Here is a 24,557-nt window from a genome sequence, read left to right on the forward strand (position 1 = left end):
AAGTGTGTGCAAAATGCTGTGTGGAGGCCTTGTTCCTCAGCTGCTCATGGAAATCTACAGCTGTACCAGTGAATGTTGTTTATGATTTTGCTATGTAGGTGCCCACCTTTTTAGAGTAACATCGTGCAAAGACGGAAGTTTGACTGAGCCTTTGCACCGCAGTGCATTGGTCTTAATAAATTTGACATAAAAAGAGATTTATCATGGTATACTGTGAAACCTTGTGCAGATAAAGTAGAACCAACTGGTATAAAAAATGAATTGCAATGTGAAAAGAGCAAAAGAGATTAATGCTAAAAAAAACTCCTATTACACTTCTCAGATTAGCCCAAATCCCAAAACTGCTTTTCCTATTATATGATTCAAAAAACCAGTTCAGTTTTCAAAATGCGCATCAAAAAATTTAATGGATTTAATTACATATACAGAGAATTAAAAAGAATGACATGAACCATGTTACCCAACTAAATCTATCTGCAAAAGATTTTCTTCACAAAAAATGCATACCAAGGGAAATTACCTCTTTTAACAGACAGGTATCATTTGTACAAAACTGGATGAGTCCCATAAAACAGCATGAAAACACTCTGCATGAATTATTCGTTTCCTCTTCGACTCTTCTTGTGACTCTTCTTTGATCTGCCAGCAGAAAAGATGATTTACAAACTCACAGTAGATGTTATTTCAATCTGTAAAAATGTTGTGTGCATAAGGATTTCTCTGTTGCAGCTTAAAGTAATTTTTAGTGCCTTTTAAAAATGTCAGTTTAAGAACTCCCCTCCCACCTCTGGTGACACTTACCTTTCTGGGGACTTCGAGTGACTGCGGTGCCTGTGGCTTCTGTGATGACCTGGGAACAAATACAGACATCTCTATATCATAGGATCAACCCAAATTCACAATTATACTGCTGATAATTACTGGTACAATCCCGTTGCAATGAGTCAAATAAAATTCAAACAAACACAGAAACTGAAATACTGCATTAAGTGCACATCCTTATGTGGTCACTTTTGAGATATCTGAAGATGTCATATGTGCAATGGCAGCTTGTTGCCATGGTACCTGGAGATTTGGAGCGGTGGCGTCTCTCTCTGGACCGGCTGCGGTGCCTGCGAGGGCTCTTGCTGCGGTGACGTTCCCGTCTGGGAGAGGGACTACACCAGCAGGGACAGATATCAATAACCAGACATACAGAGGTCTCTACGCTTTACTTGTGCTACAACTGCTCCAGAGGGCCCATCCTTGTCTACACAGGTACTGCAGCTTCTGGTCTGATTTATTCACATGCTATAACAGGTTCTAGGAATTATTCTTTACAAGGAATAAACAGTAAACCTTAGCAGATTGGAATGCATTTTTTAAGAAAGCAAAAGACATTCAGTGGAAGGGGGTAGGAAAAGTAAACGCTTACCTGCGCCTTTTTGGTGATCTGCTCCTCCTAGAAAAGATTTTAAAAAATGAGTTTTAGTAAGTCACGTGACACCCAGATCACTTGTGTGACCTAATGCTGGTAATGGTTAGTTCAGGTTTACCTCCTGGGAGAGCGACTACGTCTATAGCGTGGAGATGGGGAGCGGCGTGGCCGGTCGTTGTCACGGTAGCCCCGCCTGTGCGGCTCTGGAGACGGGCCTCTTTCTGGCTGCAGGCACCAACAGAGTGGGTCAGATGGACTGAAGACACTATTTAACCAATGTTTGACCTGAATGCATTGAAAGGAGAGGATGTTTCTACCTTCTCATCTTCCTCATCCTCCTCCTCACTGGTCTCCACCTCATCCAGGTCTTCTTCAAGGGCACTTATACGGGAGTCTAGAAGCTCTGCCTCCTCCAACACTTGCCTTTTCTACAGCGGACACAAACACAGAAACATAAGCTGTACCTTCTTTTGTTCTTAGCCAAACATTTTTTATTTCACTTTTGTAAGCTTCTCTTGATAAGAGCATCTCCCAAAAGATAACATGTAAATATAACATCAGATTTACTCATTGGGAAGATTGCCCCTACCTGTAGCCTGGGTAGGATAACATCACACACTCTCTCTGCATGTAGCAACTCATCTATGAACTCATCCACGTGCATGAGCTCAAATTCTGTAAGAGGAAACAGGGAGGGTGGTTGGACGGCTTTGAAAACCAACTTTCTTCATCAAGACGACATCCCAAAAACCACACTTGCTACAATGCAATTTGTACGATCAAAACAGAGCAAACTAACCTCCATTTCTGTTCTGGCCTTTGATTTTTCTATAGTCGTTATAAAGTGGTTCCAGGTACTTGTAGCAGTCCACCGAAGATCCAGTCAATCGCATGTACATGGCACCGAGCAGACGGACATATCTGAAACAAACACTGTTACTGTGATGTTCTAGCACGTCGAATGTAATAAACATTTTTCCCCACACAGTTCACTGTGTTGCATGGCTTCATGATATAGGAGGAATGACAGCACCTTAGACTGTAGTTATCATAGTTTTTCCCCCATTAACACAAGATCGGTAAGGTTTGCAAGGCTATTCTACAAAGTATCTACAGTTCCATGCCTCCACTAAACACATACTTGAAATCCTCGTTTTTGATGAACTCCACTATAATGTCTTTCTCAGGCTGGATCTGCAGCATCTTCAGGGTCAAACACAGGAACGGAGTGGGTTTGATGTTTCCTCCATAAACTCCACCAACATACTTCAGCTCCATTGCTTTATCCACAACCAGTTCAGCTGGATGGTAACATTACAAACAGTAGACCAGCATGTTAAATAAGTCACCAGAATCCCTCAACGTGTAGCTAAACTTCTCATTCCAACGTCGCATCAGTAACTTGAAAACTCACGTTACCCTGTTAGCTATATAGCTAATGAGTTCTTCTGCCCCGTGTTGCAAGTACACGAATGTTAAAACAGAAAGACTAAGATAACTGAGACCTGGTTACTTTCATTGGCCGACTAGGTAATTTAGCCACAGCTTGGCCTAACATTGTTTACGGAGCAACTCATGTAGCCAACCGCCGCCTACTTCACTTACCCGTCAATCCGAAGCATTCTTCCTTCCAGTATTTTGACTCATATATTCGTGTCCGTATAATTTTTTCAACCAAATACTGTGGATTTGTTCCGTGTATGCTATTAGCATCTTTTACAGTCCTGTTAGCCATTTTGCCCGGTTGAAACGCCTCTTCGAGGTGGAGACACAATCATTTCCGGTGCATAGTTATACTTCCCGTGTCGAAAGGCGTAACTGATGGCCGCGATGGGGCTACAAGGGTCACTGGTCATTGTGGGGAGGTCTGTTTCCGACCCAGTATTTAACCTGTAAAATGACGACGTGACATGGCCACAAAACAGTAATTTTATGCAATGGCGTGATAGTTAAAAAGTAAATAATTTTAGCAGAGGTAGAGGGTGACCAACAACTGTTCAGTACGAAAGCATGCGCTTTGCTAAAGGGAAAAATATCCGTTCTCAATCACAAATCTCTCATAGTTTTCGGTTGTTCTGAATTTCCCTTCCGTACAGTTACTGGCTATGGTGCTAGCTAGATAATCCCGTAATTAAAGTATTTTAATGTAGTCCATGTAGGTCTACGTTTTTAGGATTTATTTCTGGTTTCAGTGGTACTGACAAAATGTGTTAATTCGTTATATGGAGCACATTTTCATACACATATTATGTAGTATATGCTTATAAGAGGTAAAAACGTATGAACATATTCATAACGTTCACACTTCGAAAGTAGATGGCGACAGAGCGATGGGAATCGATGTGGTTGCTGTGTAATGTTTTAAAACGCAAATGGTTTGAAGCAAGGGGTTTAAATAATGATACTGCAGTGATACGTTGCACTTGTAAATCGGCGATGTAGATTTTTTTTTTTTTAGTAAATAAAGTGAGCCATCTGGTTAGATGATTTACCAATCACAAAATCTCCGCATCAGTGATGAAAACCTACTGAATATCAATTTTCACTATATGATCGACTATATTGTGTGGCCACTAATCTAATCATAGTTCCATCAAAGAACCATAAAAATCGCAGTGTGTAATGCTCTTGAACAAATGGATGGTATCCCAGGCTGCGTGAATACAGTCGCTTTGTTCATAGTGCTGATCTTTTTTGGTGCGAATTGACAGCCTACAACACGCCCACTTACAGTGCGTAATCCCGGGCCCTATTGAACGACTACTGCCTACGTCATTAGCGCGGGAAAACATAGTGTGTACAGCAATGGAAGGAGACGTGAAGTGCTTGTCGTAGCTACATTAGTTGCTCGTAAACAGATGGATTAAATATAAATAAGTAGCCATACATCTAAGAGTAACGTGTTAGTATGAAATATATATGTTTTAACCGTTGAAGTTATTAATCATCAAATAGTTTTAGTGGATTTTACGATCTATTTTGGTACATGAGTTAGCTAGGTAGGTAGCACTAGTTACATACAGCCATCTTAATCAAGATAGTAAGAAAAAGACCACGTCTGATCCAGTGATTGTGTAAGTTGCTAACATTTTCTCATTTCCATTTTAACTGTTGCTTTAAAATGTATCACGTCTCGCCTTACAGGTTGCAATTTACTATCACTGATGGCTGTTAGCGACTGCGGCAATTGGCGATCATTTCATGTGATCATTCCTCGGCTAACTGAGCCAGCTATCTTACAATAGTCGCGGAGCCATGAAACGGTCACATGTCTTGTTTTTTTGTTTGCTTATGATTTTAAACTTGTAATTAACTAATCTTCACCTTGGTAACTACCTAACGAAGCGCTTCTGAATTTGTTTCCATAGGCCGAGGAGTGCAAAGATGAGTCGATATTTCACGAGATTGAAAATGAGACGAGTTTACCGTTGGGCAGCAAGACCCTATGCAGTCGACAGGAAATTGAAGACATGTTACTATGAGTATGTAGTAATTTTATTATATGACATTTACTTAATTCATAAACCGTCAGCGGACATTGCGGGATGTATTTATACCCTTTGTTAATTTGTATCTGATAAAAGAACAGTCTTGTCAGATGGTCTTTGTTTCTCTAGCGCTTTGTACTTAAATATGGACGGCAAACCTGAAGACCTTCTAATTAAAACCGGTCAGTACATCTTGATTGAAGGAGAAGATGATGACAACCCGTACGTTGCTAAGGTCCTCAAGTTTTTTGATGACGGTAAGTAACTGTCCGTCGCTTTCGTCTTCTGTTCCAATGGTAGGATAAGTTAGCTACCTCCTCAGTGAAATGCTAATTAAAGTACCTGTGCATGCTTAGGCTCATACACTAAGCGGTTTGTTCTGATATCCAGAAACGGGCAAGAACAAACGGGCCACGGTGCAGTGGTTTGTGCGCTGCTGTGAGGTACCCCACAACAAAAGGAAGCTGCTGGGTAGGAAGCCCCACCCCCAGGAGATCTTCCTGTACCAGGACCGTTCTTGTGACACCGAGATTAGCGCGGAGACCATCATTAACACAGTGCAGGTGCGAGCATGCGGGCATTTGTTCCTCTGCAGTGAACACCAGAAGGCATTTGTAGCAAGTGTTTAACTTTCTGGAGTTGTGTGTTAAACCAGGTGAAACATTTGCCCATGGATGCTGCTTTCCCCGAGACTGAGAACGGGGACACACTGTATGTCAAACTGAGCTGGGACAGGAAAGCCTTCAAGGTTTGGAACGGCGAGCTGCTTCTGCAGGACGGCGTGGTGTCCCAGGTTCCTGCTGCGGCAGCACCCGCCCCCCGTGCCCTGCCCACCCCTGACCTGGCGGTGATGAAGCGGGCCATGTGCGGGACGTCTGTCAGCCGGGTCTCTATGAGCACGGGAAAACTGGGAGCCAGCGAGGCGGAGTCTGGCCACTCGGCCTCCAAGCTCTCCGCCTCCAAGGACCTCAGCAAAAGACGGCAGCACAGCTCCTCCACGCCAGGAGTGCGGAAGAAGCTGGAGCTTGGCAGTGAGTGCCCTCTCTCGCAAGCCGTTTTGTGCGGAACCAACGCGAAACTGACATGACCCTCTCTTACTGTCTTGGTGTAAAGATAAAGTGGCGGCTCGACTGTGTTTTGGAGTCTTCCCATGACACCTTTGAAGTACAGTGTAACGGAGCCTTTTTGATCTCAGTGGCTCCACTTGCTAGTTCATGTATCAAAAATACTAATTTAATCAGTTGTGTCTTAGTAACCCTTTTAGATGCAATTGTGCAGTTTTGCCAAACAGCTTTTCCTTTGTTGGAGATTTCTTGATATTGAGTTTCATGACAGTATGAAAGAGTCATGCCAATTTAATGTCCCCCCCACATACATTGACCCTTGTTTGTAGTAGTTAAGTTATTTCATGCAACAATATCTGTACTCAATTAAATAGAATAACAGCAATGTAAGGACAGCAATTTTTAGGCATGCATACACATTATTTTTATGAAAACCAAGTATATTCTCTTTCGATAAACATATTAACTTGAAAATTGAGCACATTTTATCTTTGTATTGAATGCATGTTATAATGATGCTGGTACATGATTGAAAACACATATTAAAGCCATGATTGCAGTGTCTCCTTGTTCTTCTTGGAGTGCTGAGAGGCTCCTGCCACAGAGAGTTTCATTGGTCATAGTGTCTGTCTCCAGGTCCGGGGAAGAAGCTGACCAGGGAGGACATTCTTGGAGAGCTGTTGGATGATGAGGTCAAGACCCAAAATGAGCTGACCAGCAAGATGCCTTCCACCCCACCACGAATTCTTAACTTCAGCATCAGCCTGTCCCCACTGAAGTGCACAAGTGAGCTCCCCAACGGTGTTCGGATAGCCCCGCTGAAAACTGGCCAAGGCTCTACCAGCCACTCTGCACCCCCACTGCAAGACCAGGACTCCACCAGGTGGGTTTCATCTAGTCATCAGTAGATCAAAGCATGATGATATCATAGACATAGACAAGTAAAATATGACTCTGGATTGTAGTATGTTATGGCTCTATTGAAAATACTTTACAGTATACAAAAGCATACAACATACAAAAGTTACTGAGACTTACAAACTGTATGTTCTCCAAAAGGCAGTACATACACATTTATAAAAATTGCTTTGCCATTTGAGATCTTGAGGTCAGTGGTATGCTAGTTTAAAACTGACAGTAAGTTTTAAAAACATAATTACCTAATTTTATTCTGAATTCATTTGTGCATTCATTTTTCTCTGTTTCATGTTCTGGTGTTCATTTCCAAGGCTTGTAACTAATATACTCTAATATTTAGTTTTCCTTTCAGTTTATAATACAACACACTCAATAAAAAATATTGTTGTAAGAATTGGCAGCATATGGTGATGAAAAATACTGGGATTCTACTGCTTTTTAAAATATTTGAAAGAATCAAGCAATCTTGTAAAAAACAGTTTGAGTTCACTTACAATATGTAATATATTGTACTCTTTGAAATGCAGTGGTGCATATGTAATGTCAATGCATTAGAATTTGAATACAGTGTCTATATTATCTTGTGCTAATTACCAAAGCAACTTGCACATAAAATATTTTGAGAAATAGGTTATACAGTTTAAAGTTGGAAATTTGAAAGTAATTTCAAGCTTCCACTTCCTGCAGAATTATAGCTCAGTCAACTATAATTTTTCCCCTTCAGACACAGGTGCGGTGTGTGATGTGAGGAAACCCATAATGTAGCGTTCATGCTGAAAATGTTGAAGGGCTCTGTGTTGGCTTCATACATGTCACCCATATTAAACGCTCAGCTGTGAGATGGCGTAAAGCCGTGTGAGGCCACATGGCCAGTCTGGCTGGCTGAGGCTGTAAGGGAGAGGACTTTGCGGCCTGTTTTAGGGACTTGCTCGGCGTCTCTCTTCTGGAGGAGGAGTGTGCGTCAGGTGTTAGAAAGCGGTCCTCCAAAGGCCCCGCGCAGAAAGAGGCCACCCCCCGGAAGAGCCGTGCAAGGGGGTCGAAGTGAGTCCCCCCCACCCTCACACTGTGGCTCATGGGTGGCAGATGCACATTAGCACCTGGGCTGGGGTGCCTCGGTGGGACGATGGGAGCCACTCCAATACATGACTTTAATTTTTTTTCTCGTACCTTCTATCTGCTGAGGTACTCTTCTTTTACAAAGCACAACTTTGTCACATGTAGTAGTTGTGTAGTACTGCAAACTACTTCACTGATGCTTCTTTATGTCGGCACATTCACATGGTGTGGTATGATAGTACGTTAAAATTGATTTGACAGCTGACGTTAGTTCAGATTTTTGGATGATGAATAGAGGTCTGATAGCTCTCGGCTTTACGTAATGGCATGTTAGCGTTTAGAATACGTGCATGATCTTTGCACTGCTGTTTTGCAGAGCTAGGACTCCATCCAACAGGAAAGACTCCTCTTCATCCATAAGAGAGCCCGCCTTGGCAGCTCTGTGAGTATCAGCCCTGGGATCACTGTTAGATCTCTGTGTAGCATGGGGTCAGGTGCTTTGTCCTCACTGCTGTGTTCCTATGTACTGCAGGCCAGAAGAGCATGCGGAGGAGACGGCCGTGACACCGCGCTCCAAGAGGAAATCTGCTCAGCTGGTCTCTGCGCGTATCCGGAAACAGTTGTAAGTACTGCCTCTCTGACGTAGGTTTTCTTTGGCTAGTGAAAATATAATTTTAGTGTGTGTATATACTGTAACATTATTCAGGATCAAAATGACCCGAATATGCCTTTTCTTATGCCATGAGTTTTGGAACAGGGAACAGGATGGACAGAGGCATATCTTTCAGTCTGTGGGAGTTGAGGGAGGGATCTTTCCATTTTCTTTAGTTGTTTTTGGATTGGGAGGATGAAATAGTGGTGGTCTGCTGATAAAGATGGTCATTCTATTTCCTATTTCAAATCCTGTATTTCTCACTCCTGGGAGGAGTGATGTTTGCTTACTTGCTCAGAGAACCGGCCTCAGTTTTGCAAGTTCATTTTAAGTAATGTGTTTAATATGTTGTGCTCATGTCTAGCATCTCTGTTTGTAGCTGTACTGTGAATGGTTTGAACGGCTTTGTTAGCTCACAGAGAGAGACACTCTTTGTTGAAGAAACTCGCGGAGCACATACACGACTTTCTTTTATATTTCATTTTAGGTTTTGAAATGTAAAACATTTAAAATGTATATTACTCATTACACTGTGACTGGGTAGACAACTTTTAATGGTTATCCAAGTATACAAATAGTCAAAATTTCTGTAAAGTAACATTTTAACATTTATACAAGTGTGTGTGCATATGTGTATATACAGTGTATATACGGTATGTGTATATATACATATAAACTGAGTGTAAACAAAGAATTTAGGTATATTATTACAGTTTACGGTGAATTTTAATTGTTTTTTGTTTGAAGCACACAATAATTCTTACTGTATTGTACTCAAAAATTCCTAATGTTGGAAATTCCCATGCTTATTTAAAGTCAAAGACAGTACAGTTAAGTAAATGCAGCTCCGGATAATGGTAGTCAAGCATGTGAAGTAGTTTTGCTGGGTCCTCCAACAACATAAGTGTAAACATGAGTGTTGCGTTTTAGGAAGCTGATAAACACTGGTCAGGGCCCAAGCTTGGATGGTGAAGATGACAGTGATGAAGATGACCAGTTTGTACCATCAAAGAAGGATCTGCAGAGTAGCAGTGAGGGGGAAGAGGAGGAGGAGAGTGAAGATGAGAGCATTGTTGTGAAGAGGAGGCGGAGCACTGCTGGGTCTCGCACACCGAGGTCCACACAGAAGAGCCGTACTCCAGCCAGGACCCCCAGTAAAACCCCACGCAAAACCCCCAGCAAAAAGGTGCTAACGCAATCTGACTGACTACCTCTCTAAGCGTGATCCGACTCCATGTTGGTAACAACAGTGGAACTGCAGGATAGAGGTGTGCACAGTATTTCATTGGTGCTGTCTTTCCCAGGCTGCCCCCGGGACCCCACGGACACCCCGGACACCCCGGCATGCTACTCCCAGCATTCCTTGCCGATCCCTCCCAGCCAGGAAACCAGGAAACGTGCTGGAGGAGGCCAGAGCGAGGTGAGGCAGAACTGTGTACCACCTTGCTAAAAAAAAAAAAAAAATGCCACAGAACATGTTTGACAGGTTGGCATGTTCTTTCCTCTGGTTCTCTCTTTCTGCAGGGGTGTGTGTATTGGTGACGTTTAGGGGCTCTAATATGCACCTGATTGATTTTCACTTGACAGAAGGTTGTTCGTGATTTTGCTGCGTAACGAGTTTCTGTGCTTTCTGATGTGGCTCTTGTCACTCAGGCTTCACGTGTCGGCGGTGCCCGAGTCACTGCCGTGCCGAGAGCAGGAGTTCCAGGACATCTACAGCTTCGTTGAGAGTAAGGTCATCGATGGCACTGGAGGGTAGGTTAATGGAGTCCGTAACCTTCATAAAGATGAGAGTAGTGACCTCCTACTTACTTTTTTTTCCATTGCACGTGTGGCTACAGTCTTTTACTGTTTGCAGTTTCTGGATTTGAGCACTTCAGTGAGGCCTCGGAGAGGACTGCATTGAAGAGGTGTAACTGTCTCTGGCAGGTGCATGTACATATCTGGAGTTCCGGGCACTGGGAAGACGGCCACTGTGCACGAGGTGATCCGCTGCCTGCAGCACGCCGCCGACCAGGACGAGATTCCGTCCTTCCGCTTCATCGAGATCAACGGCATGAAGATGACTGACCCGCACCAAGCCTACGTCCAGATACTGCAGGTACTACCCCATGCAGATGCCTTCAGAAACCGGTCCAGCAAAACCAGACTTGGTTTCTTTTTGTCAAGGTGCACTGGAGCTGCAACTTGTGTTTTCATACAGCTTGCACTTTACATAGGGAACCTATCCTGTTTTGAATTTTCTCCTTTTTTCCTGACCCTTTTCCTGACTTTTTTTTTTGCCAGTAGTGCAAAATTCTGACTTTTATGGCTGTAACATTAAGAAAGTGGCAACTGAAAACTACTCATAGGAAAAGGCTCATTTGGTATTACTGAACTATTTCTTAAGGGTGGTCATTTTGCCTTTTCAGTAAACATTAAAAACAAGAATTTTTAAATGAAGGGCTGCATGAATGACTCACTGAATTCTTTTTTCATCAGAAACTGACTGACCAAAAAGCCACTGCAGACCATGCTGCTGCCCTGCTGGAGAAACGCTTCAGTAACCCAGCCCCCAAGAAAGAAACCACAGTGCTGCTGGTGGATGAGGTGAGACCATGTGACAGACATTCATTATAACCACCATCGGACTTCGTAAAGAAATATCTCACGAACATCAGCTTTCTCACAGTCGTGGTGAACTGATGCAAAGATGTTAGTTTTTTCTTCGACTACTGTTCTCATGAGTTTGAATTTGCATATGCATCTGTGGGAATGCCAGTTCTAGCACATTGAGTTACAGTTAAAGAAACCACAGTGAAACCACGGTCTGCTTCATGGATGTGTGAAATGACACATTTGCCTCTGTCTCTTTTCTCAGCTGGACCTCTTGTGGACCAGGAAGCAGAATGTGATGTACAACCTCTTCGACTGGCCAACGCGACGCCACGCCCGCCTGGCCGTCCTGGCCATCGCCAACACCATGGACCTCCCAGAGAGAATAATGATAAACCGTGTAGCTAGTCGACTGGTATGACACCTCTGTATGAATGCTCTATTTGTTTATGTTGTCATTAGGGATGATTTGGCCATTTTAGCTGTCAGTACCCATCAATTGTACATTTATATGTCTGTTGTGGTAGACATAAAGTAAAGGCGCAATAAACTGATTAGATTGCTTTTATAATCATTCACATATTAAATACTGTAATTGAGGAAACGGGTTAGGTTGAACATATATAAATGGACCGTTTACAGTTACTCTTACTGCCTATCATTCTCTGTGAGATTCCTTCTAGCTGATTAGTCTGGTAAGTAATGGAGAAGAAACTGGGCTTTTGAGTGCCATCATCCCCTACAGTGATTTGCTTCAGTGAATGTTCAGTTCTGTAAATGACATGTAAAACTGTAAGCTGTAATGTGCAAGTCACACTGAAAAAGGCTATCATCTCAGCAAGTAAATAATGTTAATGACCAGAAAGGTTTTAGAAATAAGCTTGCCAGTGCAGCTGTTTCCCTAGACTGTCAAAATGCAGTATTGCAGCCTTACCACAAAGGAAGAGAGATGTGGCTGTGTGGCTGCTTGTATCGGACCAGCGAGAGGTAGTGAACTCCTGACAGCAGTGTTTGTGTGCGTGTGTGTGTTTGTGTGTGTGTGCAGGGCCTGACCCGGATGTCCTTCCAGCCGTACAGCTTCAAACAGCTGCAGCAGATCATTACCTCCCGGCTGAACCGGGTCAAGGCTTTTGAGGAGGACGCGCTCCAGCTGGTGTCCAGGAAGGTACGTGGCTTCTCTCTCCCTCTGCACCTCTGTCGCGGCAGATGGGCCTTTATTTGCATCGACCTGACCTGGAGCCGCTGGTGTTTTTGGACAGCGGCCGGCCCGGCTTACACTGGGTCAGGGCTGTGGGAACGGATGGTTCGCTTGTGCCACTCGCTTGTTTTTTGTCGTCCAGGTGGCTGCGCTGTCGGGAGATGCGCGGAGGTGTTTGGACATCTGCAGGCGCGCCACAGAAATCTGCGAGCTCTCCAGCGGTCAGCAGTCAGGCGCGGGATTGGTGGGGATGAGCCATGTAATGGAGGCGCTGGACGAGATGTTCTCATCTTCCTACGTTACTGCTATAAGGTTAGATCCCGTAATGCTAGTGCACAGCCATTCTCAGCAAATTGCGCTGAAGATGTAGACTTTAGTCTCACTGATTTCAGTGCTGTGGCCTGCGTTGACCTGATTTCTTTGTCCCTGTGACAGGTGTGCGTCGCTGCAAGAACAGCTCTTTCTGCGAGCCGTCATTGCAGAATTCCGCAGGTTGGGGTTGGAAGAGGCCACGTTTCAACAAGTAAGAGGCCTTGGCAGAGCCGTGTCTCAGGCTTATCTCTGAGTCAGATCCTCTTCATATGCATTTCCTCCAGTACTGTAAAATTCATCTAACATTTCTCCTCTTTCTTCGTCTTTATATCCATCCTTGTTGTGCTCCATCTTTTATTCATGCTTAAATCTGGTTTAGTTTTTGAGTTGAAAGTCTCTTTCTTTGCAAATCTGTCATTTCTCACTTAAGTGTTTGTCTTACATTTACATGTGTATTTAGTCATTTAGCAGAGTTACAGAAGCTGAAATCTTCATCTTCGACCTTATCCTTGGACCCCCAGAATCTTCATCCTTGGACTCTTTGTATCTTTTGATTGTCTTCCCAAACTTTTAGTGATCACCAAATCCCCCCCCCCCCTCGCTCCCACCGTCCCTTCTCCAGGTGTTTGTGCAGCACCAGGCCCTGTGTCGGGTGGAGGGGCTCCAGCCCATCAGCGTGTCGGAGGGCCTGGCAGTCTGTCAGCGTCTGGGAGCGTGCCGTCTCCTGCTGCTGGAGCCCAGCCGCCTGGACCTGCTGCTGCGGGTGAGGCTGAACGTCAGCCAGGACGACGTGCTGTACGCGCTCAAGGAGGACTGAGCAGCTGTCTCCACCTGCCCCGGCCTCAGGAGTCTCAACATAGAGGAGGCTCGCCTGGTTGGTCCAACAGCAGGCACGGGTAATGCCTGATTGGCTAGTCACAAAGCAATAATGATTGGCCTTTTCTTAACAATGCACTCTCTGCAGAACTGACATAACGGCTGTTTGTGGGATCACGTTATTGTGTATGTGCAGATTAGGGTGTGCAGTGTGAGAGGCAGGTTTATTAACATTTGAGGACTACATGTCTGACTTCTCTGGAGGAAAAGACTACATTTTTTCTCTGGAAATGTGTCTACTGTCCCTGTTGTATTATATTAACTTGAAACGACTGCAGACCAATGTGTGATGTTTTGGACTACTAAGGCCCAAGCAATGGTCAGTGCATCATTGATATTTTAGCTATAAATTTATTTCTCTTAACAAATTATTTGTGAAGCACTTAAATGCAGCCAGTTTTACCATTCCTCAATGGACCTATGGAATGGCCAGTAAAATTCTTTGAAAAATCGTATTGTTTGTTTCAGTGTAGTGGTCTTACCAAAGGCCCCTGTCGGAGTAAAGTGCAAGGGTCACTTTGGCTTCCCTTACTCTAAAGGATTTAAGGTGTATTTAGAAATCAGGTTTTAACAAGTTTGTAGGGAACTTCCCTGCCAGTCATGTTTCCCTGAGGGGAAAAAATGCAATGCTACTATCGATACAATGTTAAACCATCTTTTATAGTCTTTATTACAGGCAACCAAATAAATTCTAAGTACACTAAATTAGCTCTACTGTTTTAATGCAACTCAAATGGATGGATTTTAAACCCATTTGAGTAGGTTTTATTATTTCTCGTTTTTGTTTTTATCTGAGTACTTAATAAAGACATGGTTCTTAATGGCAAATATGGGGTGTGGCTCTATTTTTATTTTTCATTACTTTCTAAGTCTATTTCTGTGAAGTTGCTTGCATGCTACCCTGATGTTTAGCAATCTTGAGACAGTGGAATTTCGAAGACTTTAAAATGATGCAGCCAGACAATGCATCAAAATGTGTTTATAAAACATTTGCAGTGACACCATGTAGCCCAAATCACTCAAGACATATTTACTATTAAACAATGGCACAGACCCAGTGATGTTTTGCTATTGCTCTATAGAGATAGTATGCTTTTCGCCAGTCAGATTTTTTTTTGTCATTTCTGATTCTCTCCCCCCAAAAATAAGCTTAAGTGTCATGAAAATCCAAGAAGGAATAAGTTAAAGCAAGAAATGGAAACATTACAATGTGTCACAATATAGACCCGACCCAGAACAACTACTGAAACTGCCTCCAGGTTACCTACTTCCTCCTCTGACTGGAACCGATCCATAATCAACTAGACAGAAATACAATAAGTGATAACAGTAATGCTATTGACTTACGATACAAATTGCCTTGTGTTAAAACATTTTGAAAAGGCAAATGCATAAAATCAAATAAGCATTTGATCTCTTAAATGTTTTGCGTTACTAGCATCTCTGAATAAATACAGTATAGTCATTTTTAACCTTGCTGTCAAGAATATTTTGATACCCTATTCCATGTGTGTTTGCTTTGGACCTCTGAGGAAGGGTCCGCTAACTCTCCCAGATAAGCTGTGCTGACCAAAAACAGGGATTTGTTTTTTCCTCACAAATGCATGAGTCCAAAATATAAGTGGCTCAAACAGAAAGCAAATATTAAACTGGTTTTCATGTTTGCCTGGTGTGAACGTGTGGTTTGGTGTGACATGCCAACAGGCATCACTGGAGTTTGTAAAACTTCAAAAGGGCTTTATATATACACAATGTTCCAGACAAGTGTTTTGCATTACAGGCTGCATTCTACTTGGCTTCCTCTGTCTCTTCTTACTGCAAGCAAGTGCTCACTCCACATGGTGACATCCAGACCCTTGTCCAAAGCAACTTGCATTGTTCCCATTTTCATGTAGAGCTTCATCCATTCATACAGCGGGGTGTTTCCTTAAGTAATTCAGGTTAAGTACCTTAATACCTAAAACAAAATGCCCCACACTAAGTCAACCACTAAGGACAGGGGAACCCTAACAATGGAGTGTGTAACACTTGTGTGACTCCTTCTTGGGGCACAGTGGAGTGCAACTTTTAAGATGATGATTCTTGGCTCACTAATCCGCTGCAACTCTCGTCCACTGCAGCTAACTGGTAAAATCATGTTTACTGACTGACAAATGTGATGTGAAAATGGTCGACCACAACTGGTATTTTTGTGGTTTGAGGATCAATATGCATCTCTGGTAGGGTGACATGCAAGGCATTTGTAACCCTTGCTGCTGTGATTCCCAAAGTTAGGGATTTAGAATGACAAAAGCCACACCTCAACAAACTGATTAGACAACATATTGTGTGTCCTGTTTGCATTTGTGCATTACAGATTCTGAGAGTCAGCTTGCAGGGGTTTCTGTGCTGCGTTCTCCAGATTGGTGTACTGGTTAAAGATCCCTCTAGCATCCATGTGCAGAAGCCCCTGTTCTGCCAGGAGGAGATAGGAATGGTTGAAGATGTATGTGGAAGAGGGGAAGCCACTGGACCTGGTGCAGTAGCACCTCACCTGGAAGACTTCTTCTCCCAAGCTCATTGGCTTCCCCGCCACATACTCGTTGCTCCGCAGGCAGGTGACAAGGCTCTCAGTGTTCAGGGTCACATAATCTTGACTTGTTTCCAGTAGATCCAGATGGAGCTCCTCCTCTGTTTCCTCCTCTGAGTCTAGCTCTGAAGGAACGTGGATGACCGAATCCCTCTGTATTTTCCCGTCACCCAAGGCCTCTCTCTCAGACACAATCTCCACTACTGAGGCGGGGGTGTCGTCGTAGCACTGCTTGATATTGTAAGGTGGGTTCTGCAGACAGATATACGCAAAGGCTCAAACTCAACTTCCCAATCCTACATAGACCCTGTCTGCAGAAAATCGATGGCATTTCAAGCACAGAGTATCAAAGTGGTTCCTGTGTGCAGGGGAATACACACAGACACGTGATATTGAGAAAAATTATTTACCTGGCAATTCCGGTTAATATCTGTGAGGAAACTTTCAAGCACCTTGTCCAGGTTTGGGACTGGGGGCCACAGGTGTTGCTTAATTTTACTGACAAAGATAATCAAACAAACATGAGATCATTTAAATAAGTGGCGCCTAGATATTTTAATTTTGTAACTGAATACAAATATAATGTGGTTTGTGTTCATATGATATAATCTACAAACTTTCTGTTGTCATTGCTGAATAGAAAGCGGTCCCACCTGAAATACTTGGAGAAGGCAGCAATCAATAAAACTGACACAAACAGCAATATGAAAGGGATGCATGCAAGGAGCACGGTGCCTGCAGAGGAGATTAAAACAAATTTAATGTCAGTAGAGCAGGACAAATAATCAACAGCCTAACTGAATTTGATTGAAAACATGGAACAGATTTTTTTTTCCATATTCTCACCAGTTTGAAATGGCCAGTTCCCCGAATTCTGGAATGTCCAATTTGTCATCATCAATGTTTGGTCCCATTGCACAACCCCCGCTGTCAATCTGGGAGAGGGTGGACAAGCACGTGCCCTCCTCCGAGACACGTGATGTCAGCCGCTGCTTCTTTTCGCACTGCAGTCCACAAGCTAAGCTAGCACAGAGATGAGTCAGAGGAAGACATTTCGTATGCAGCTTTGGCATGTGGACCACAGGCGCCTGATTGACCAGCAGGGGTCGTTGTTGCTAATGGGACTGAAGCCCCTGCAGACGTACCCACTCCTATCCCCGGCGGAACAAAGCCAATGTGTTCCGCCTGTGAGCTCCCGGTCACTGTCGGCTAGTGACACGGTCGGGTTCAAACCCGGGCCGTAGCGCTCAGTGTACACTCAGAATGATTGCTTTTACCGACTGAGCCACTTGGGAGCCCTGAAAACATGGAACATACTTGACTTGGCTTCTGTTGTCGTGTGTTGAGGACATGGTGTACCTGTGTTTGAGGGCACATTGACTGTGAGAGTGTTAGACCATTCACTCCAGAACCCGCTGTAGATGGACCCATTAGGCTTGGCCTTGATCTGGATGGAGTACTGGCTGCCTGCCTGCACATCCAGGCATGTACTTGTCAGGGGGCTTTGCAGGGTCACATGCTGGATGCAGAAAGGTAGAGAAATCAGCAAGGGCTATAATACAGGAATTAATACAGGAATAGTAACAAAATACATAACAGGGTACATATTGGGTCCAAACAGGTATAAAATGAAATATTCAGAAAAAGATAAGTATCTAATGGTGATAGAGAAACAATCTCTCAGTGTGATAGTATAACAAATTTAAATAAATAACTCGGTGAGTAAAGGTATCTACTTTATAGTTTTTTGTTTAAATTCGCAATGAGTCAATACAAGCACAATACAGAGCTCCAGTACTTTCCTGCATGCCTACCTTCCACAAGAGCTCTCCCTGGGGATGGTAGCGGATCTGATACATCAAGTGTCCAGACAGATTGTAGAGGGGGGGCTCCCACTGCAGACACAGCCTGCCTCCTTCTGTCTCTCCCCTCAGTTTCCACGGAGGGTCTGATTTAACTGGTTAGAGTGAAAAAAAAAACTAAGATTTTGTGTAAGGCATTATGGGGGGGGGTTACTGTGCGGTTAAAATACCCCCACTTATTTCTCCCTCATTTCTACAGCTTGTTGAATACAGACAGGCCCGACAGACTCACCACTGTCAAGCATCCTGAAGGGATCGGAGTAAAATATCTGACTGTGTGGCCCTTGACCCCCACTGAGGCTGACACGCACGGCGCTGGAGTCCTCTCCAGCGAAGACACACTGGGTCGTAGTCTCTCTCTGAGTGCACTCTCGCCAGCGGCCAGAGACACTGCCAGAGCACAGGACTGATCAGGCAAGTATCACCCTCTGAGGGATATTCAATTCTGCTTGACTATTTAACATGAAAGACATTCCTGTTAGCAGAATTGGTTGTAGGATAAATCACTGTGACAGTTACCTGGACCACAACTTGTAGAAAAGAGTGTAGTGGGAGTCTTCACCAGATATTTGGCCGTTCCACTGGCACCGAATATTGCGGAGATCAGAAGTATGGCACAATAAATCAGCGTCAGCTGCAAAAAAATAGTTACCTTCATCAAATGAACATTTCAAATCATACTTTCTTGCAAGGAAGTGCACAAAATAGTTTTGTGTTATGCACTCAAACATGTAGCGATAAACCAATGCCTTCCTTGGAGGGAAATTACAGTTAAAAAGTACTACTGAACTGCTGAAAATGCTCTCAGTTCTCAAAGTGCCACAAGCAATCAAGCACATAGAGAGCACAGCTTGAGTATAAAGCAGTAAGACTACTTTGGTTCCTTTGGCTTTGTATTGATTCCTAGTGGTAGAGCTGAGCTGCTACCCTACCTGCGTGCTGAGGCACCATGGCCGCAGCGGGTTGTGACCAATCACTCCAGTGTCCTCGTACACTGTAGCCATTGGGTGTGACGCGCATCTGAACTCGGCACACCTCTCCAGGAATGAGGGAGTCCAGTCTGTGGACTAACGACCTTGAAATTTCTATCTGGTAAAAAGGTCACACACACGCATCAGTTCAGATCTGCTCCACAGATATTGCGGTTAGAGCGCTGCGGTGCACTGATGGTTCATTCATCACCTGTTTGGTCCTCTCCTGTGAGCTGTGTGAGGAGTACCGTAACTCATACAGAACATGGGACCTCCACTCTGCAGGTGTGTGCCAAGCCACTTGAAGCTGTCCTACCTCCCCGGTCACATGGAGAAAAACATTGGATGGGGGATCCAACAGAACTGGAACACAGCACAAAGGGAGAAAAATATGTCAGCCAAAACATATGTTTACAATATACACATAATTACAAAATGACACAATTACACAAAAAAAGGCGTGAGGTGCACTAATACCAAAATCATAGACAGACACTGTTCTTCCGATTTGGACTACCTGACAGTCAAATGCAGGCCTATTAATCTTCCACGTGAGCTGACCGTTGTTATAGTCGCAGCTGTTTACATTCCATCGGGTGCTAACGCTAGCATAGCTTTAGACTACCTGCTCAGTGCTATAAGTACACAACAGAGCACCTATCCTGAAGCAGCCCACATCATAGCCAGTGATTTTAACCATGCAGATTTAAAGGCAGTTCTCCCAAAATTTGAACAACACATCAAATGTGCTGCCAGAGGGAAAGATACACTAGACAAGGTTTATTCAAACATTAAAAACGGTTTTAGGTCAACACTACTACCACACTTAGGCCAGTCAGATCACCTATCAATACTCTTAACCCCAGCATACACCCCCCTCAGGAGAAAAGCTCAACCCACCACAAAGACTGTTAAGACATGGCCTGAAGGAGCTTCCTCGCAGCTTAGGATTGCTTGGAAAGGACTAATTGGGACATTTTTGAGGTTCAGGACTTGGAGGAGTATACATCAACTGTACTCTGCTACATTCTACAACATCACCGCTGACAAACACGTCTGAGTGTACCCAAACCAGAAGCCCTGGATGACAAAGGAGGTCAAAACTCTCCTCAAGGACCGTAACACCGCCTTCAGGTCTGGCGACAGAGCCTTAGCACTGCTAGAACCAACCTGACGAGAGGCATTAGGGAAGCTAAAGCGGCCTACAAGACGAAGATTGAAGACCACTTCACCAACAACGATCCATGGCTGGTGTGGCAGGGCATCCAGCACATCACCAATTATAAGACCAGCAATCGCATGACTGTCAACGGTGACTCCTGGCTGGCAGAGGAACTTAATTGTTTCTTTGCTTGCTATGAGGTGAAGGCAGCGGAGTCAGACACAACACCTCCACCAGCCTCCCACAGCCACACCTTCACTGTGCAGGAGCATGATGTGAGGCATGTGCTCAGAGCGGTGAACCCGAGGAAAGCTACCAGCCCTGATGGTGTGACAGGAGCGGTGCTGAAGGAATGTGCAGACCAGCTCTCTGAAGTCTTCACAAAGATCTTCAACCAGTCCCTGTCTAAATCCATCATCCTACCTTCCCTGAAGTCTGCCACAATCATTCTGTGCCAAAAAAGACTGTCATCAGCAGCCTCAATGACTACCGTCTGGTCGCACTTACACCGGTCATCATGAAGTGCTTCAAAAGGCTGGTCATGCAGCAAATCAAAGCCAGCCTCCCACCCACCTTCAACCCACATCAGTTTGCCTGCAGAGTGAATAAGTCCACAGAAGATGCCATCACTACTGCTCTTGACACTGCACTGACCCACCTTGAACACCAGGGGAGCTATGTGAGAATGCTTTTCATGGACTTCAGCTCTGCCTTTAACACCATCATCCCGGGCAGACTAAACTCAGCGCACTAAACTCACTGACTTAGCACTTTCCCAAATCGATCTGCCACTGGATCAAGGACTGCTGCTAATAACAAGTTTATCATATCGTATTGTTTTATATCTTATTGTGTTATAGGTTCAGCAAATATAGACATTTTATATTTTATTTATATATCTAGCATTTTTTAAAATTAGTTTAGCTTGAACTCTTTTCTATTTTTTAATTGCTGTTTGTTATGTGTAAATGCACCGTCAGGATTGCTACTCAATTTCGTTGTACTCTGTGCAATGACAATAAAGGAATTTATCTATTTATCTTAGCATTTTAAATGAAAGAAATGTAATTAAAGCTCAGTTTCACTTGTGTAAGATTACTATTTTAAATACAATTTAGTCATGGCAATTTAAAGTCACAGTTTTTCAAGTGATTTATGCAAACTAAAGATTAAAATGAATCAAATTTACGTCTGGTCCAATGTTTATGCTTTTTTAATGCACAGTAAAAATATCCATGCCTTATGTACCATGCATTTTTGAAGAAATATTATTGTTAACATCTTTAAACATACTGTCACTTGAGTTAACTATTACATATTGTCATGCTGAAATTCTTGCATCCTTGTCCTGGCAAACTATACCATCCCAGCAGTTTTGCTGAGTCCTACAGCAGAAACAGGGAAGATCATTTTCCTCAGTTACAAAATTATGCAAATTGCTAAACATAATTTTATTCTCTGCAGTGTTGAAGCATTGTTTTTGGTTTTCACTTGTGAAAAGAATGCTGATCGCCCATAAGTAATCTTTCTCGATGAAATGTTTATACTGGACATGTGAAGAGCATCACACTTTGGCCACAGCATTTTGGCCTGTCTGGTGCACGCACTGACCTTGGTCCTCCACACTGATGCTTCGGCTGAAGACGGTGCTGTTGGTGCTGGTCTCCACCACTCTGATGTGTGTGAGGGTGAACGTGAAGACGTCTGATTTGGGGAATGAGCACACATGCAGGATGCTGCCGTTCTCCATTTTCTGTTGCGTGAGATCACACAGCTTCTCCACACTGACAAAAAGGAATGATGTGTGCTCTCAAAAATTATTGAAAATTGAATCAACAGAGCATTCATAGTTCAACTGCTTATTATTCCCTTCTTTTAGTCAGAGTTGGCTTAGTTTCTTGTTTCTTAATGACATCCTAGTATTTGCAGGTACGTGACCACATTTAGGACTGACACAATGATCACATGACATAAGGCTGTGGCAAACCACAGGACAAAATTTTGGCTAAGCTGTCAGCTAAGCACAGTTCTTACATTGAGGGGTCTTAAGGGAACCTTGTCAGTGAACTTTTGTTTTCTTATACAATGGCAATGCAAAAAATTGAGGAAAACAAAATTCCCCAAATTCCTCTGTAATTTCTGAATAGCTGCCTTACATGCAAATTTGTATTGGCTACAGCTCAGAATGAAACATGCCCATGAGAACTCAGACACTGACAAATTTCTAACTTGCTATCCCAGATGATTTTTTGAAACTACAAAGTAAGTTGTAATTGCAAATGAAATGTAAGGACTGATTTCTCTATCATGCAATTCCTCTGTGTCATATATTTTCATGATTTTGCATGGAAATAACAAGGCAAACCTTTTTGTAGTGTATTTTAATACACAACGTGCTTGGAGTACTATACAACTTACCCATCAGTACTATAGAAGAAATTATAAGACTTGTTATTGGAACCTTCCCAAAAGCAAGTGAGGTCACATTGTGTCCGAGTAAAACACTTTGGGTCATCATCAGCCGCCAAAAGCAGAATATCTGTTTGATAAAAACAAGTTGTCTGTGAGCATTGCAACTTTTATGATATTTGGGTACGTAAATAGGCCCATCTGACAATAGCTTTTAAATAACAGTCCACCCAGCTAATAAAAAACTTTTTGTCAATGCTGCCGTGGCATTATAAAAACAGCACTGTCAAAACAAAACAAAAAAATAGTTAAAGTTAAGTTAATAATGATTAAATAAAAATAGAGAATTCTTCACTTTGCATTATGATTAGACTATAGATGCATGCATTAGACTATTAAAGCATAAAATAATGAATATTCTAAAACTGTTTGGAGGATTGATCATTTTGATCAACTCATAAGAATAAATACCAAAGAGCTGGATGTGCTCTGTTGGTATTTTCTGACACATGCAAGTATTCATACAGAAATAGGATATACCAAATAAAAATAGGATTTTTTTATTTCCAGTGATACAGCCAGCAAAACCCCCTCCATTCATCAAGTACAAGCTAAAAGGAAATGTTTAACCATAAACCAATAAACAATAATATAAAAAACAATAATTAATAAGCAATTAATAGATTATTCAGTGGAATTAATTTATTCCTCTACAAATTAAAAATGTACTGTAATCAAGATAAGAGGTCTTTTTATGTAAACTAACCTCATGTAGTCTTTTTTGTTATGGACCAGATAATTACACCCATATGATGACGAAACATTTACTTTTTTCCTGCTGATCACAAATGATCGGAAATCTCTTATGTTGCAGAACACTGGAGCTGACCTCCAGATTCAGATATAACTTTAAATAATTACACAGGTCTTTCTTCATTCCACAGTTACAGTGATGGCATACCTTATTTTCATACCTGACCTGAACAGCCAGTGTGTTTTTTTTGTACAGAACATTGCAATTACTCGCTTTTTGTTTCATTTTTTACATCTAGCTTTTATTTACTTTATTTCAAACGTGTTTCTGGCCCTTACCTTTCTTTGACAGGTGATTGACAGATCCGCATTCAGAACCCAGTACCACTCCACAGCAAATCTGGGCCTGGATCCAGAAGTAGATTGTCCACCTAGAGAATCGAAGATCCATGTCATGCACAGGTGCGTCCTACCCCATTGCAACTTGCTAGCCTCTGATGTCTGACGTGTGTATGTGTGTGTGTGTGCGCGCGCGCGTGTGTGTATGTGCGTGTGGTGTGAGTGTGCCGGGCAGGAGGGGCTCTACCCTCGAACGGGCACTATCTGACACAACCCAGTGCAGGAGGAAGTGTGTGGTGAGTGGATTGAGGCAGTCACTGAGACAGGGGCCTCACTGCCAACCCAGCACACTGACAGAGTGAGTGACACACAGGGCATCACCACAGTCTCTCACCCTCTGCTTGATTTTGAGCGCTTTCATACCCTCTGCCCCAGTTCTCTCTCAATCCCCCTCTATAAATCGTCTTTATGTAATCATAAAGACGACCATGTTTATCCAAAACAATCTCCAACACAGTTACAGATATACACATTGAAGTGCCAAATAAAACACCCTTTAATACTTCAGAGCATAACATAATAATGCCTGTCACAAACAGCTATATGACTGTACTATCTAATGGACAATACAGATATTGCTTAAACTAAGGCTGAGCCAGACATCTATTTTAAGTACCTTAGCATCAGACAGAAATAACCACAGTTGCTTCTTCAGAATTTACCCCTCATACCAAGTTCCCCTGGCACTGTCCTTATCTGATACATCTGCTGCCTATGAGAGCACCATTAGCAGAATAATATCTGATAGATCGGTAAGTAGTTTGTAAATGGTTGCCTAGATATCCACCTCAAATTGCATTGTTGACACAAGAAAACAAATGCCTACCTTCATATCAGCAGGAAGTCCATTACATCA

General features: G+C 43.0%; 3 protein-coding genes across 3 annotated transcripts; 1 reads left to right on the forward strand and 2 right to left on the reverse strand.

Moving 5' to 3' along the window:
- Positions 1-394: 394 nt before the first annotated feature.
- On the reverse strand, positions 395-3,173 carry prpf38a (pre-mRNA processing factor 38A). Its single transcript, XM_036522380.1, has 10 exons — positions 3,023-3,173; positions 2,559-2,718; positions 2,217-2,338; positions 2,007-2,092; positions 1,735-1,845; positions 1,536-1,642; positions 1,415-1,441; positions 1,066-1,157; positions 802-850; positions 395-639 (listed from the first exon to the last, which is right to left on the reverse strand). Exons 1-10 carry the CDS (start codon positions 3,150-3,152, stop codon positions 597-599), a joined length of 927 nt encoding a protein of 308 aa, XP_036378273.1. The 5' UTR covers positions 3,153-3,173; the 3' UTR covers positions 395-596.
- A 1,283-nt stretch (positions 3,174-4,456) lies between these two features.
- On the forward strand, positions 4,457-13,517 carry orc1 (origin recognition complex, subunit 1). Its single transcript, XM_036522382.1, has 19 exons — positions 4,457-4,491; positions 4,786-4,899; positions 5,035-5,162; positions 5,296-5,468; positions 5,561-5,936; positions 6,606-6,852; positions 7,843-7,932; positions 8,320-8,385; positions 8,476-8,565; positions 9,526-9,781; positions 9,900-10,015; positions 10,249-10,350; positions 10,525-10,696; positions 11,077-11,184; positions 11,456-11,605; positions 12,236-12,355; positions 12,531-12,700; positions 12,824-12,911; positions 13,323-13,517. The coding sequence occupies exons 2-19, from the start codon at positions 4,802-4,804 to the stop codon at positions 13,515-13,517; spliced, it is 2,745 nt and encodes a 914-aa protein (XP_036378275.1). The 5' UTR covers positions 4,457-4,491; positions 4,786-4,801.
- A 976-nt stretch (positions 13,518-14,493) lies between these two features.
- Positions 14,494-23,784, reverse strand: mpl (MPL proto-oncogene, thrombopoietin receptor). The gene is made up of 12 exons (XM_036521929.1): positions 23,642-23,784; positions 22,559-22,679; positions 21,752-21,924; positions 19,190-19,341; positions 18,940-19,096; positions 18,527-18,641; positions 18,240-18,397; positions 17,960-18,102; positions 17,505-17,664; positions 16,799-16,880; positions 16,556-16,643; positions 14,494-16,397 (listed from the first exon to the last, which is right to left on the reverse strand). The coding sequence occupies exons 1-12, from the start codon at positions 23,751-23,753 to the stop codon at positions 15,927-15,929; spliced, it is 1,932 nt and encodes a 643-aa protein (XP_036377822.1). The 5' UTR covers positions 23,754-23,784; the 3' UTR covers positions 14,494-15,926.
- Between the last annotated feature and the right edge of the window lie 773 nt (positions 23,785-24,557).

Source organism: Megalops cyprinoides, chromosome 2 (assembly GCF_013368585.1).
Source record: "Megalops cyprinoides isolate fMegCyp1 chromosome 2, fMegCyp1.pri, whole genome shotgun sequence".
Classification (NCBI taxonomy): domain Eukaryota; kingdom Metazoa; phylum Chordata; class Actinopteri; order Elopiformes; family Megalopidae; genus Megalops; species Megalops cyprinoides.